The 17,344-nt window shown below is 41.5% G+C and overlaps 1 protein-coding gene across 2 annotated transcripts in view; it reads left to right on the top strand.

Moving 5' to 3' along the window:
• pcdh19 (protocadherin 19) overlaps positions 1-6,598 on the top strand; it is a 69,420-nt gene extending 62,822 nt beyond the window's left edge. For both annotated transcript variants that reach the window (XM_086133365.1, XM_086133356.1), the window contains exon 5: positions 4,035-6,598. In XM_086133365.1, coding sequence (XP_085989491.1) covers positions 4,035-4,600 — 566 coding nt within the window. In that variant the 3' untranslated portion in view covers positions 4,601-6,598. The remainder of the gene's footprint in view (positions 1-4,034) is intronic.
• Positions 6,599-17,344: the final 10,746 nt, after the last annotated feature.

Genomic DNA, 17,344 nt, shown 5'->3' with positions numbered 1-17,344 from the left:
CAAAGGAACCATGGGAGTGAGGGTTAAAAAAAAGAAAACATTCATTGTAAATGCATGCACTGCTCAGTAAGGAGCATCCAACTTGTATGTTTCTCTTTGTGCCCCAAAGGCTTTTCATGCTTTTGAAAATGCTTCAGGCTGTTGAAAAAAGCCAAAGTCGCCGGCGGATGCGGCATTAATTACTAAGAAGCTTGCAAATCTTTTAGCAGCTGAGAGATTTACCTTGTCAACCATGTCACAGGAGACTTTTCTAAAGACATTTCTCATAATTAAAGGTAGACCTTGAATTGGATAAAACAATGAACTGGGTGATGTTATTGTCACAGGGTTGGGGGAAAAAAAACAAAAAAAACATCCACGAATATTCCCGCACATGTTTCGAACAATTTTGACTTTTTTCAAATGAGACTCTATTTTGGCTATATCAGCATGTCGTTTCCCATTCATGCCAGCCACCCCCTACTATTTGAATGCGGTCAAAAACACAGCAGACACTGGCCAGCAGTCCAGATGCCTTTTCCCTGCAGCGGCAACATTGAACCCGTCATCCTGAACCCAAGACAAGATCAAGAACCTTGCGTTAAGAAACACAACTATCCAGTTCATTTAGTGTATCTCCACATGGCATACCAGCCCCTGCCCAAACAACCTGACAACAACCAGTTTAGATAACCAGGGTTAAGTCTACTTTAGCCCCCACCACTATTTGTTTAAGACCTTAACAACAGCCTCGTGGGTGACTGACTGGTCTTGCCAATAGACAAAGTGCTAATCATCCAACAAAACCTCCCTCCAAGGAGTAGGGTTGCTTTTTTTGAGCCAGATAGCCAATTAAAGGAACTGTCTGATCAAGGCTTTAGGAATCAACCGCTATTGTAGCTCAAGCAACACTGGAGAGACTTTTGGCTGTGATTACATTTTTATGTTCTGATTGGATCCCGCGTTGCGAAACAACAACCCCATCTTCGTCGCCCTGATTGCCACCAATGCAGCAGCCCCAATCAGCATCCATGCAAATGTTAAGAGTGCAAGTTGTGAAAAATGTATTTAATTTTCTCATTCTGCACCTTTTTTTTTTTTTCACTTTTGGTGAGTATTACATTATTCCTGGTGCATTGCGGATATGGAGGTGACGCAATCTAAATACATAATCTTTTGGACAATGGTCACTCATGGTCTTTCTAAGTGCTAGTCTGGTTTTATCGGTAACTCCGTCACTCCACAAGTGACATTTCTACTTATGTAGGAGTTGCTTGCACATTCCCGTGTTGTCAGTTTGATTGGACAGTAATGTAAGTGTGAAACTGCAAACTGTCACAGTCACATCTCCAATCTTCAGTTATCAATCCCAGAGCCTCTGCTGAGGTGCAAGGAACAAAGGAAGAAAAACTGATCATTAATGAATTTAATTTGATGATCTGTCAGGCGGTGATTGTCAGATGTAAGTGAATGTATTTGGATTAATTGCAACACCCCCCGCCCCCCTCTAAGATCCTGCCTTGTCACCTTGGGCCTCTTCAAATGGAGGTTGGCTCATGCTCAATGAGCAGATTGGAGCGCGAAAATGTGTCAGCGCATACCTGTGTGGCAGGACGGCGAACTGCAGCCCACTGGAGATTATTGTCATCTATTATAGGGTTCAATTATTTTGAAAAGACATGCTGCGGCCAACATTCTGTCATCACTCCTATGAGGTCATTTAATCTGCAGACGGCGGAATAGCATGACACCTTTGCGCTGAAGAGCTACTCTGAAATTCCTCCCCTTTTTTGAAGATGAAAAGGATGAGAAAGTCCGTCCATACAGACTGCAGACAAATCTCATGTTCACTACAGAGTAAAACATTATTACATATTTATGAATCGGTGCCAGATGACAGGCGCACAGAAAGGGAGGAACCAGGGCGACAACACCGGAACCTCTCTGGTGTCTCTGTGACATATCTGATCGCACTGCTTCAAGCGGCCTCTGATGGTCTCGTGTTGCCACCGCAAAAAAAGAAAGAATTACACAAAAGTGTTGAAAGACTGTTGATTAACAGCATACAGGAGGACCCCCTTGAAAATGAAATGATGCATCCCATCCTTTAAACTTTAAACAAGCAAATATGACATTAATCAGCAGTTGTCGCAGCCCTCAACAGATTCTGACATTGAGCCCTAAAGTGGGAACAAGTTCTTTCTGACAAGAATTTAGATTTATTACACTCCATTTTTTTTTTCTTCCGTGGTTTTAAGATTAATGCCCATGTGGTTGAAAATAGTCTTGTGGTGACCATAATTTTGAACTCACTGTTTTGGATCATGTACAACTATTTCTTTATGCCCGTTTTAAAAAAAAAATTATAGTGCCTGGTAGCAAAATATGGTATTTTTGTTCTGGTTTTATGATGTGTGTTAGAGATTTTGGATCACCTCGTCAAAGATTATACTGGACTAGAAACGATTTTGCATGGGTTGTTTGTCACACGAATGTAGTAAACTTTGCACAAATAATGCACGTCTTCTGCGATGGGCTGGCAACCACTTCAGCGTGCCTCCCGCCTACTGCCAAGAAACAGCTTTGATAGGCTCTAGCACGCCCGCGACCCTTGTGAAGATAGCGGATTAGAAAATGGATGGATGGATGGATAGTCTTTAGAAGAAATGTGGTTTATGATTTGAAAAAGCTTTGAATTCGCAAAAAATTAAGATGCATTTTCAAATGAGGTGCCTTTCTGCTATGTTTATGGGTGTGTTAGCATATTTACGGCAAAACATTTCCTTCGAAATTGTTAAGCAGCAAGTACTGATCCAGAACCGGTATCAGGTGGGTAACAAACGGTAATATAACAAAACACATAAGACATTGATGGCCATGCAATGATAACCAAATACCAGCGTACACTTTGTTGTTTGAAGCAGTTAAAGATGAAAGGTGAAAATCAAAGTGTCCTTTCTCCAGTGGATCAGAGGCATCATGGTCAAATTGTGCACACGTCTTTTACATGTTAAGTTTGAAAGTAAACAAGAAAGCTACAGTTTAGTGTCCATTGGAGAAAAAAAAAAGAGATTGGTTCACTTCTCCTGTCCCATGTACAGTAAATCCAATTCCAAGCGCCGACTCTCAGTTCCAAATACGCATCCGCTCTGCTCGCCGACTCTCCTCTTTCCTCATCATCAGCTCCAGCAGCCACCCATCCAGCCGCACTAACACAACAGCGCCGACATCTGCGCTGGACAAAACAAGGCTGTGAAAAATGCTCTCTTTTACAGGCACAAAAAACACAGGCGCCCCGGGGCACTCCAGCGGCGACAGTCAAATAGTGCCAACATTCCTCCCCATTAAAATCAGTGCTGGTACACGTGTGCTGCCGAGGAAGGTGGAACCATCTAGCTCAGATTCTTCTTCTTCGACGAATGTTGTGGCCAAAACGCTGAAAACAGTGCACAACAGGAAGGACAACAAACACCTTAATATGACAAAACAACACCCAAAAAAGCAGAGCTCTTGAAGAGCTCTTCCAGACAGTGGCCAACTACGACACCATCCTGATTGAACGACTCATGGTTTCAGTTACTTGAAAATGATTTGGATGAACAAGTATATATTTGATAATTAAAAGATTGTATGATTTGACCGCTGTGACATGGAAAATTGCAGCACTTGGAATATCCCATTCCTAAAGTGCGTTTTGGATTTTCCTTGCGCTAAACTACGGTATTGTTGTTTGGGCGGAAAAAAAAATAGACTGAACAAGATATTTTGTATAATTTGTTCCAAAACAAATTATAGCGGAGTATAGTTTCATCACTTAATATGAAAATGATACACCTTAATCCGTTTTGAAACTGCATAGCGTTTTTGTTATATTCATGAAATGTGATGGCATTCTAGAGGAAGTACTCTGTGATCATTTGCCCGAAGAAACAACATAACAGCTTGATTAAAAAAAAAAAAAAACATTTAAATTACAAATTACAGTCTTGTTTCCTCTGGTTATTTACATAAGACGTTAACATTCTATAACAATCAATTCTCCTGTGTGTCTCCAGCTGGAGAGCCTGCTGAAGGCTTCCACTGCCAAGATGAGTGCCGCATCCTTGGACACTCCGACCGCTGTTGGATGCCTCGCGTCCCCCTGCCTGCACGCGTCAAATCGCCCGAGCATTCCCGCAACGTCATCGCTTTGTCAATCGAGGCCACCACAGTGGATGTACCCCACTATGAGGACGGCACCACTAAGAGGACTTTTGCCACCTTCGGCAAGGATGGGCCAGAGGACGTGGAGCGGGCCGACGTAAAGGGGAAGCGGACTCACGAGTCTCAGGTGTGCAGCCCCAAGGCCAACGGCGGTGCCGTACGCGAAGCTGGCAACGGGCGAGAGGCGGCCAGTCCCATCACGTCCCCTGTGCACCTGAAAAGCCCTATGTCCAAGCCCTCGTCCGCCTACAACACACTGAAATGCCGCGATGCAGAGCGCATTGCCAACCATAGTCTGCTCCGGCAACCGGAGGGCAAAGACAGTGAGCCCTCCGTGCGGGAGTTCAATACGCTTCTGCACGACGGCCGTGACAAAGAGTCCCCCAGCAGCAAGCGCTTGAAGGACATTGTGCTTTAACGAGCTTCTCCGCCACACGCAAACAGCTCATGCAGCGTGAAACTCACATACCATATATACATATACAGTCTATCCTGCAATAGCTGTGCGTTCACACAAACAGAGTCCGGCCGTGGGACTTGAACAGGCACACCCATTTGCAGTAAGCAATATTCAAGAGTGTGCTGCAGCTAGTCGTGTGCTCATGCCAAGGTAGTGGATGTGGCTTTGTTGTAGTCGCGGTCTTTTCTCCTTGTTCGCTTTTTTATTTTTCTGTTTTGTTTTTCCTATAAGCAGCAAGAGGACAGGTGGGTTACTGTTGACTGCACGGACATGGCTAAGCGGAGCACTCCAGCTCTCACGCCAAAGCGAGACACATGGGACACCCGACACCCGAGGTGCTGACACCAGAGTACAGTTCTGCCTTTTCGACGACTTTTTGTATCACCATTCGATATTTGCCTTCTCTGGTTTTCGCAGTTTGTTTCAAGCTGCCAAAATCTGCTCTTTGTTCCTTTGTACAGTGAGCTCCATTCGTGTAATAAACAAGATACACAGGATATATCTCAAAATGTATTTGGGTGAGATGTAAAATGCTGACCTATCCGACTCGTTTGCACCAATCCCAGACTACTGCGAGGATCTTTCGCTGGATCTACGAGCGGCACCAGACTGTGACCTCTTTACAATATTTATACTCTGTCACAGATGGAGCTAAGTGAACTGTGGCTGTCTGCCTGAGCATCGCTGAAAAAAAAAAATAAAAAAAATGGAATTGGAGCAGACAGAGCCATGCGTTCACACCCGGTTGTATGATGTCGCCTCTGCGACACCCAACCTTGATTGTAGCCTGCGGAGCACAATTTAGGATCCTGTGCTCCGTGGAGTCTTGTACCTTTTTTTCTGACTTTTGACTATGGGGCTAGGATAGAAGGGATCGTCACTCTTGTCTTGCTCTGTGGAACTCTGTATAGAGTTTACTATTATCATTTTTCTTAACCTGTTGTTATGTGACAATCCCTTTAATGTTTTGTTTCAACAGATTTAAAAAAAAAAATACAAATACACATAAACATTGGTGTTCAACTGAAGTTACAGTAGCGTTTGTAACACAAACATAAAAATGAAAAAAAAATCACATGCCAAAATATATTTTATAGATAATTTAAAAATGTATAATGAGAATATTTAATGCTGTGTAGTTATTCTATGAGTAAGTTATACTTGAACTTAACTTGCTTTTGTTTTTTTGTCTTTTGCTTTTTATATCGAAACTGTTTTTTTTTGTTTTTAATTTTCAAAATGAACTTGGATTATTATTTTTCTTTGACTGTGTTTCCCCTGGCAACTGTTAACTTGTGGTCTACCTTGTTGTAAAGAGTTTCTTATTGGTCTGTTCTTGTGCCATCAAGTTTCAGTGTGGACAACAACAAAAAAAATAATAAAAAAATAAATAAAGAAGAAGAAAAAAAATTACCAAAAAGATTTCAACACCAACATTTGTGTGTCCGTCCAATGAGCATTAGAATGAGATAGAAAAAGAAACCAAAAAAATAAAAATAAAAAGTCACGATGCGAACAAAAGATGTGTAATTTCAAAGGCAAGCTGATAATTGGGGTTCCACCTGGCATTATACTGGGCCAAAAATGTTTCAGCTACACAAATCTTTCACTGAGAGTTTGGGCTCACCCAGCACCTTTGTCACACATCTATTGATCTGACACTAGGTTTTGATCACAGTGGTATAAGACAGGACCCCCAGCCCCTACAAGCAGCAGACTCATGTTTGACATGACAAAGATCTGAGGCACATCAGCAATGTTGTTTTATATTGCTTTGCAGTAAACTATGTACAATGTGGATCATGTGAATGAAAGTGGACAGACTGCATACAAAAAAAAAAAATCTAGATCTTGTAACTGAATGTTTTGCTGGTCTCACCCTTGGCTTCTGGCAAAATGAACATCAGAATAATCACTGAATGTATACAGCAGCTTATGATTAAACTATTAAATGTGCTCTGCTTCTTTGCCTGATCTTTCTTGCACAAACAAGTCCCAAACTGCACTTGATCATTAGGAAACAATGTCTGAGCGTCAAGTCACCGAGTGAGGATTTTGGCTTGGCAACACTTTTGATTTAGTGTACATCAAGGGAGCTGATCATGGAAGAATCTTTCAGTCAAATTTGGTGGTGTTACGAGAGCAGTGCATGAATTCTGCTTCGCCAGCAAACTGTGATAAAAGGCAACCAAATCGTGAGGATGATCAAGAAGCTCATGTTGACAATTCTGAAATATGTTGGTGTCTTTGTGTTGTGGTTCAAGCATCTTAATAACACTGGACCTACTGTAAGGCCAGTGGTGGATGCTGGTCTGTCAAGGAGGGGAAGCTCAATTTCGGCCTACATCTTAAAATGTCAGTTTATTTATTAGTGGATTCTACTCTCTGTTCCTTTTCAAGAAAATTATCTGTGACCCTGTTATACCAACAAGGCGTCTTTTCCAGACTTAACTAGTGTCTTACAACTACACCAACTACAATAAAACCCACCAGAAATAAAAGATTAATTTGTCGCTAGTCGTTTTCAACAAAGAGAGTGTCGCTCAGGTGATTGGAAGATGTCTCCAGTCCAACTCAGAACAGAATGAGAATTGAAAAATGCTCCCACGATGCCTACAGCAAGAGATCGGTGATTGGCTCATTTTGCTGTCAATCAAAAAGAGATTCAGCCTCAGACAGATCATCCAATCATCATGCAGAAAAGCTGAGCGTCCGGGCCAAACCATAAACGCTCACTGTCCATAGACTCCCAGAGACGCTGAGCGTCTGATGGGCAGGACAAACCAGCATTTATCCAATGACTCGTCTCGTTTCAATGCATTGGGACTACTCTCTAGACGCCCAGCGTCCACGCTGTAGACGCTCAGCGTCCACACAGTTTAAAGGACAGTGAAGCTGCGGGAATGAATGAGATGACAGTCGCGTCGTAACCAGTAATAACAAGCTGATTCTGAAAAAAGTTGAGCGCGTTGTCGCGCATATTTAGTCAATGACATGTCCACACTATTGTATGTACACACATGTATTTTAGGACATTTTAGGGGAAGCTGAGCTTCCCTTGCAGTCTTAGAGCAATCACCTCTGCTGTAGGCCTACACTTTACTCACAGCTAAATGTACACAAATATTCAACTCGCTTGTCATGTTACTTTACTTCGGATTTGTAGCCCCTCAAAGGAAAAAAAATAAATGCTCTCATTTGTTCGTGTCTGCTTTCTTTTCTATCTTCTTTTGGGGAATTACAGTAAGTTTCATATGAAAGTAAGAACATTGTTGATTTTTTTAAAAGCTTGTGTACAAGACAAAGTGTATATACAGGGTCAAATATAAGGGCAAACAATACTTTTACTAATCCATTTGTTTGTATTTTTACACATGCAGCACAGGCTTAGCACATCAGCATCCCTGTTCTGTAGTCAGGGCTACGGCGCACTACACCCTGAACTGGTCGCCAGTCAGTGTCTCCCTCTCTCTCTCTCTCTCTCCCTCTCTCTCTCTCTCTCTCTCTCCGCGCGCGTGTGTGTGTGTGTGCGTGTGCGTGTTTGTGTATGTGTATGCACGACCTGTATCAGAGCAGTTCAAACTAGTTTGAACAACAAATGTCTCATCTTTCAAAGATTGAATGTAAGGCAATAATTGTTTATCAACGTTTTCATATTTTGTTCATTCAGGTTCCAGGTTCTAAACAAGTGCTGAAATCAAACTCATTTTAAGAAATTACCTACTTTCCACCTACTTGCACCTACTTTCCAAATGAACATCATCCTGGCACAATTTATTGACAATGTGTAACACCTATGCCACCTTGAAATCATCGGTAAAATAGGCCATTCTCTTTGCTATAATAAAATGGAAATTAACAGTTGGAGTCGGCACTTGGCTCCACAATTCACCATTACTATTCACAGCACTCGCTGTTGCCATTTCCCATTATTTCCTTAGCGGACCTTTGGGGGAAAGTTCCAACAAGTGAGGCGAGTGCTTGCGTGTGTCTATTTATGGTGGGAAGTGTTCTTTTTATTTCCCAAAGTAGGTCACAAGGTGCCATTTCTGAGACTAAACAACAAAGTAACTGATGAGGCCTGTGTTGTGTTGAGTCTGATGTTCCTTCTCAGCCAGCAGTATGATGTCATTAATGACTCTTGTACACTATTGATTTATTTGTTGACTTTGAGTGGAAGGGTGGAGGAGTCTACTACCTTTTCTATAATGCTCCCACTCAATAAATGCTCCAAGTTTCACCTCTCTCCCACACACAGCGCAACTATGAAGGATATATACTGTATATATATATACATGTATATATATATATATGTATACGAAGAAGCAGATTCCAGTGCTAGTGAGTGGACGCAGGAGGAGAATGAGCAACAGGAAACGTGAAGCTGCCCTGTCTGATAAGAGGCTCTCTTCATTTCTATAATTAATTTGCCATTGCCTCTATATAGCCTCTGGTGGAGCCAACATGAAAGCTGGTCTGAAAGCCCTCTTGCCATAACGCGGCCATTAAATCCATAAGGCGGATCTTGTTTCTCCCAGCTAAGTTGTAGGCTACATTTGACCACACAGATGAATTACCACTGGAGGGCTGAGACTCCCAAGTAGACAGAACAAACTAATATATAGCCCGCTCCTCCTGCTAAAGGGCAAAATGTGCATTAAAAAAATATCATTATGATTGGCTGGAAAAATAACTTAGCCACACAGAATTTATCCCCCTTTAGTTACTGTTTGTGTGTCAGCTACACAAGATGCTTCCAGTGGAGGAAATGTTATCAAATTTGGGGGGGAAGGGGCATTTCAGTGGGCAGCCCAATGGCATTAGTTGGCATGTTCGTCTCACAGTCAGGAGATGTAGACTCCACTTTCCTCCCAAGTGAGAAGGACTAACACTAGAAATTGGAGGGATGGACAGAAAAAAAGGGATTAAACCTGGCACATAGGAAACTAACAAATGATTGACAACCTGGAAGGCCCAACATTGTTGAAGCTCGCTATCTTTCAAGTAGTATGACAGTTATCCAAAGGCAGTAGGCTGAAAGAAATATTGCAACAGAAGCATGTAGCTCACCTCGTTAGCTTAGCTGGTGAAGGTCGCTAGTGCTACAAATGGTCACAAGGCTTCAAATCAGCAGCATAACCTTACCAATTTTGTTAATGAGCTAACAACAGCATAAGCAAGCATTTTTTTAAATACTTTGAAAGCATCTATTTATCCATCCATCCATCCATTTTCCAATCTGCTTATCCTCACAAGGGATGCGGGGGGTGCTGGAGCCTATCCCAGCTGTCTTCGGGCAGTAGGCGGGGGACACCCTGAACCGGTTGCCAGCCAATCGCAGGGCACACAGAGATAAACAACCAACCACGCTCACACTCGCACCTAGGGACAATCTCGAGTGTTCAATCAGCCTGCCATGCATGTTTATGGAAAGTGGGAGGAAACCGGAGTACACGGAGAAAACCCACACAGGCCCGGAGAAAACATGCAAACTCCACACAGGGAGGCCAGAGCTGGAATTTAACCTCTGCACTTCGAGGTTGAAGCACTAACTACTGGACCACCAGGCCGCCCACATCTATTTATTTATTTGTTTGTTTGTTTATTTGTCCTCTTGGAGCTGATAAAGTTGCCACTTCAGAGGAGTGGTCAAGCAAAAGGTGATTTGAAATTATAGTAGGGGGGGGAAACAAACCAAAAATACATGTGTATTATTACTCCACCATTTTGCTCTCAATGGAAATTGCACCTGGCATCATATGCAAATGGTTCAGTCTGACTGAGCAATTACACTTGATATTTGGCTCGACACACATCTCTTCCAGGTAAAAATTACTTACATTTGTGGTATCTTGTGTGCATTTATTTTTCTTTTTTAGTTTTATAACTTCCCTTGACATGGAGAATACGAATGTGTTCCTAGGAATCATTTGGGTCAACATGTGTCATGGCGTTTAAGTATTTTAAAAAAAAATAGGTAGGGGGGAGGTTCTGTCTTAAAATTAATTTCAAGACAGAACAAAAAAAATTACAATGTTAAAATACAAAAACACCTTTGACACACTCCAAAACAAATAGAATTATAAAGCATAACGTAACTAATCCAATGTTGGCACTTGATATATCGAAACAGAAAACTGCTCAGGGCTTTTCTTCTCAGTTGTTTCCAATACAAATTATGATGTAATGCAAAATACTTTTATGAAAGCAAATGCTGTCGGCCAATAGGCAAGGGTTTACACAATTAAACACGGTGTCTTAAAGAATATTTTAGTTGTTTTGTTTTTTGTTTTTTTTGCCAAGACACGTTTATCAAGACACTTTTTTTTCTGTACCTACTCTCCACCATTTATGAATCTGTTTAGAAACTGGTAAAAGTATTTCACATTCTTTAAAATGTGTTTGCATGACAGGAGAGTTGTTGCAATTCTAGTATTTTTCAGTTATGCTTTCTGTTGTATTATTTTTATTATTTTACGTTAAATGTTCTACAAAGCACTTTGCTACTGCTGCAACTTTTGTGAAAGCCCTATATAAAAAAATATGTACTGTACTGTATTTTTTATATTTATTGAATCACATTGCAGTCTTTCCACCTTGGTGGAGGTCTGCGTTCATGTTACAGAGCCCCAGCAAAACGGTGCTTGCACATTTAATCGCTCCTATTTCACAATGGTCATGGAGAGTATTCCCCCCATTACAGTGAGATTTATATCAAAGGTAATCGGGACACACATCCTATTAACGTCCTATTAATGTTTTAATTATCACGTGTTATGAGGGGGAATCAGAGAACAATTAGGGTGATTTATTTATGACCGGGACAAGCACAAGCGGAGCATACTGCAGCCTGCCATTCCTTCAACACGGAATAGATTGAAGGTTCTTTTGAATAAGACCCCACATAATAAAAACTCAACCAAACCCTCCCCTTTCTCAAACCACTGATCTCTGCCTCGTTGGTGAACTCATTCTTTCAAAAGACCTCGCAGCTGCTCCTTCCTGACAGAAAACAACTTTTCGGTGCTGATGGCCGGTTACTGAAGATTTAAATAACAGCATGCTTGACAGAGGTTGCACTGCTTATCTACCATTGGTACCATTAGTCAAAGAAAACTCTAATTCATGCCATACTCAGTTTTCCATCCATTCATTTTCTACCGCTTGTCCGGGGTCGCGTCGCGGGGGCAGCAGACACACACGCACACACACCCCACACAAAAATACCTAAGAGTATTAATTAGTGGAGATTTACTGGCGAGCTCTAAATCTTCAGCGGATGTGAGATTCTTCCACTTTTAAGCACATCAACCATCTCTTTGAAGGCTCTTTCAGCACTGCACATTAAACGATTAGCCAGCAACCCGATTCACTTCAGAATAACAGCCCGCCCGGCGACTTGAAAGGAGATACCACTGCAATCTTAGTGCGATATGAAAAGGCTCATCATTTAAGAGCCCTCATAAATCCACAAAAAAATTTCCAATTAAAAATACAATAAAGGAAAATCTGAGATTTGGTCCTTTACATTTGTTCAATTACCACTGGAACAGTACACAATTCAGAGAAAAATAAATGATTCATTGAACGCATCTTTGGAACATGTCTTTTAAATGAACTGATTCTGATGATTCAGTACACTTAAAAGAACTGGCCCATCAAAAATAGCTTGCAAGCCAGAAACTTTTTTAATCCAAAAGTCAAAGTGACAGTTTACAGAAGTTTCTTGTTTACAATTCAATTCAGACAACCCATGATTAAATACACAACTTTTAAAAGCATTTAAAAACAAAGATTGACTGTGGCACGGTGGTCAACTGGTTAACACGTCGGCCTCACAATGCAGAGGTGCAAGGGTTCGATCCCAGCTCCAGCCTTCCTGTGTTCTCCCTGTGCCTGCGTGGGTTTTCTTCGGGTACTGCTGTTTGCTCGCACATTCCAAAAACATGAATGGCAAGATAATGGAACATTCTAAATTGTACCTGGGTGTGATTTTGAGCGCGAATGGTTGTTTGTCTATGCATGCCCTGCGATTGGCTTGACACCAGTCCAGGGTGTACCCCGCCTACTGCCTGGAGACAGCTGGGATAGGCTCAGTTTGCCCCGCAACCCTTGTGAGGATAAAGCAGATAAGAAAATTGATAAATGGATGGATTGATAAACACATTTAAAAACAAACAAGTCATTTTCCGGTGTGATAAGAAACAAAAATATCATAAACATCAAACTAACTAACAAAATCATCCATCAAACTATCGAAGCTAATAACCAATGGAATAATAAAGAACTCGGCCAATTGTCTTGCTCGCAAAGAAAATTGAATACAAAACTAGTTATCGATCTTGTTACCCAGCAACCTGCATTATCTACACAAGCTATCCAGCCACCTCTCTAAAGCTGATTTTCTTGTGGTAAAAAAAAACAACAAAAAAAAAACACAAAAACAAGCTACTTTGGATCTATCTACTCTAGCTAGTTCACCAGCAACCTCCATAAGCTGTAACAGGGATAATAATATCCGCCACAGCCCAAAAGACACTGTGGTTTAGTTTTCTTCATATTTCCACACCTTGAAAGCGAAGCGATTATCATGCCTTCTGGATGGGAATCAAATTGTCTCCCGAGAAACGCGTGAGTCCTCACACTTCAACTGCACAGCTCCAATACCGAGACCCAGTCAAGTTTGGACCAGCAAGTGATTACAACACTTTGGTACTCCCACAGCGTAGCTACACTCTGTGTTGGAAAGGATGACTAAGGATGACTTATTAGGCGATGGAGGAGAAAGTTGGTAGAAATTATGAAGACTCTTGGGGATGGATTCTTGCTGTCCGACAGGCAAGACTTTCCACACAAGAAGAATTGCCTTTTGTCAGACCTTTGTTTTGTATTGAAAAGGTTAGTCTTTGTCACAATGCGAAGTGGCTTGCTCATAGCTATCAGCAAGAAGACTGATTACGCTCTCCATCTTCTAACCACAGCTACATATCTGCCCGTCCCGGTTACTGACCACTTCCTTTTGTGGCGACCACAAAGGATCTTTGATCACTAGTGAAATGAGTAACTCAGACAATAGTCTTCATTCACACTGGGCCACCAAGGCCTCACTGGAATGGTGGAGCAGCAGCAGCCTTTGCCTCAGCATTCCCTCAGCAGTGTTTAATTAGATGTGATGCTGGACAGATCATATCATAACCATTAGTGATGCCCTGATAGAACACAGCACCATAAAGCAGCTTTGTCTGAGATAGGACTGAAGAGCCAACAGGGACCCCTAGGGCTACTAGCCTGACCTCAGCCTCGGATGCCCGATATGGGGGCATATGACCCCCACCCCTCACTCCACCCCACCCCCAACCACACACACACACTAATCACAGGGGGATAAATGGGCTGATGGCAAGAAGAAATAAGGGAGTGTGGCAGCCTTTGAAATCCTCTGTTTTGTTGTCAACAGGAGCCCTGGATCTCACCATGGGCGTATATTATGGAACTGGTGATGATTGGACCCACCATTGATTTTATTCACCCTGATGCAGGTATATGCTCTTCGCTCCTTTTGCTCTAGAAAAGACAGGGAAGCAATGCACTTGGAAAATGTTGATGTTACCGCGTATCAGATTGTTGTCTGTTAAGGCACAGTCTTCATCAGCGGCGGCTGGTGGAATTTTTGCCAAGGGTTGTGTGGGGTGGGAGTGGGGGGGGGGGGGGGGGGGCGTAAATATAACTAAATAAATAAATAAAAAGCGGCCGTACCTGTAAGAAACAACCTTGGGCTCTACTGCGTGAATTTGAACAGTTGACCCAGCATCACACAATTGCAAATATGAGTCCAACGTAAAGAAAACCATGTTGTGCCGTGCAAAAGCAAATTCCAGCGGCATTTAAACATTAAATGTTTAGCTGAGAAAAAACCTAAAGTTTCGATCAGGTGTGTCAAAGATCATTTTTGTCCAGGGCCACATCATACAAAGTAATTATAGCTTTCAAATGTGAACCCACATACAGCAAATATTACATTGCACTTCAATTTGAAAGAAATACTGTCTATAAAAGCTCAAAACAATCAAGCTCAAAGCCAGTTACAGACATGAAAAACTATTTAAATGTAAAATGGTCCCAAACTTTTAAAAAAAACATTGAAATTGGACTTATCGCACAATATATTTCAAACGACTCATATATTTCATTGCATTACAAATTATTCCATTAAATATTGTGCCACAGTAATAAAAGAAAAAAAAAAGCTTCTCCACAAAGCTAGTAAAGCTCTATACAATGACAAATACAGACGCTAATACAGTGAATGATAATGAGCTCAAGGTCATCACAAGGCAAGGCTTTTTTGTTTTGTTTTGTTTTTTGTATGACAGCTTTGGCTGTCGCTGGCCCTCATCAGCAGCCGTCCTGCCTATTCAACGTGTTCAATTGAATTACTCGCAGGGAGTCAATGAAAGAGCTGTGCAGTCTGCTGTTCAGCCAAGCAAATCAGTGAATACACATTCAGGGCCACTTCGCCCTTATTTTGCTTCTTGTCGAAGAAAAAAGCAGCACTAGTAGATATGCACTCATAAAGAACATTCCCTTCAGCTGCACAGTCTCTGAAGATTATCTTCAAGGTTTTGGAACCTTGCTTAGCAAATCGTGCACAGGATTCTAACTAAAAGTGTACACTTGCACAAATGCTCAAAATGGCGGATGACCAAAAGAATAATAAGATAAGATAAGAAAACCTTTATTAGTCTCGCAATGGAGAAATTCACGATTCACAGCAGCAAAGTCTTAACTATTAAACCGTGCATATGTCACGTTTAGGAAATCTAACCTTGATAAGTGAATAGAAAAATTCCATGTGTAATTGAAGCCCAGTGATCAAAATAACTTTTTCTCTTAGAGGAACAATTTTGCTAATCGGTAACTTCATTTGAGGATCAAATTACTAATTTTACGGAGCAACGTTTTGCAGATTAATCCCAGGGACCTGAAGCAAAGGTTTTTTGAATGTAGGGCTGCGGCTATTGAATATTTCAGTATTTGAGACACCATCCTACTGAAAATTCAATGGAATATTTTGGCAAATTAAATTTGTCGATACAAAATATGCAGCACATTAGTCTTAACACATTCTGCTTAATATTGTGGTCACTGCTGATGAAATGACCAGCCACGGCAAATTTCACGAACTCAGAAAACAGGTGAGGAATGAGATATCATTGAAGACAAGTTTTTATTTCATGCCAAATTAGAGGTTAAGTGGTGGATTCATTTATGATGTGGACCAAAAAATGAAGTCATGTCTGTCCGTGGTTACCAGATGAGGCTTTGGTTTTCTTGCCATATCATCATTTGTTCCGTGCAATTCTGTTTCGCACATCTATCTTGTTTTAGTGGCACTGATTTGCTTGCCTAATAGTGGAGAGAAAAACACATAGGGGTGGTTAATAAATGACAAATTGTATTTTCCGTCCAACAGAGGAAACAAAGTAATATAGACAGTTGGAAGATGAAAGGAAGACAAAAAAAAGAAAGACCAATGTCACTGCTATGAATTTCATCTTATTACTTTGCCTGTGATGTTCCGTTGTTACACAACATGAGAGCTTTTTGGGAACAAAACATCCGTTGCGTATTTGGTAGGCTTATCCTGACAAAAGCTGCACAGAGAAACCAATATCTGCTTCACTTACTTAATTTATATTCATCTTTATTTGAGCAGTAGAAGGAGAAGAAGATGATTTCAACCACCGCAGACCTCATATGTGATCACATATTTAAATTGAACAAGGTTCTCGGTTAGACAAAATTTAAAAACCATTAAAAAAAATTGCTGTTGTGATACTGATGCTGCATTGTTGACTGCTGAGAAATGGGCAATATCTTACACAAAGCTTTCAAATGTCAGTCAAATGTAAACAAAAAACATGGCCACCGGCAGTGCTCAGCCAGTATATTTAAAAAAAAAAAATATATATATATATATATATATATATATATATATATCCATCCATCCATTTTCCGAACCGCTTGATCCTCACTAGGGTCGCGGGGGGTGCTGGAGCCTATCCCAGCCGTCTCCGGGCAGTAGGCGGGGGACACCCTGAATCAGTTGTATATATATATATATATATATAGATATATATCTATATATATATATATATTGCATCGGTTTGGGAGACGGTGGTTTGAATCCCGCTTGGGGCAAAAAAAATGAGCACATAACACCATCCAGTGTGGGTCCTTGGGCAAGATCCCTCACGCTAATGCCTACCTCATGCAATGATGAGAGACAATAAAATGAATGACATGCCGGCTCAGACGTCGCCTGGCCAAACAAGGTCTGCGTCAGGTGCTGGGGAACCAGAGCACCTCGATGAAAAATGGACTACTGGAACAAAGCGGAGATGGGCGAGATGCAATAACATGGCTCTGTTGGAATGCTACTACTCAAGCAACCCTAGTCAGATGGGTTACATGCAGAGAATGTGGGCTAAATGGTTACTTCGAAACCCACAGTCACGGTTGACCACGAAACAACTAGTAGCTCAGTGTTCCAACATCCACAAACAGCAACTGCTGTCACAACTTGAGATTGATGAGGTACAACGCAGGTTCCATGGTGAAGGGCCCCAGGCTGCCAGATCAGAGGAGGAGGTCATACCAGAGATTGGGAGGCAAGCCCCAATGAATGCAGATGATGAGATT

The sequence above is a fragment of the Hippocampus guttulatus genome, chromosome 2 (assembly GCF_054856545.1).
Source record: "Hippocampus guttulatus isolate MCC_2025c chromosome 2, RoL_Hgut_1.0, whole genome shotgun sequence".
Lineage (NCBI taxonomy): Eukaryota > Metazoa > Chordata > Actinopteri > Syngnathiformes > Syngnathidae > Hippocampus > Hippocampus guttulatus.
The sequence above is the reverse complement of the archived record's forward strand: the minus strand, read 5'-3'. Positions and strand labels throughout refer to the sequence as shown.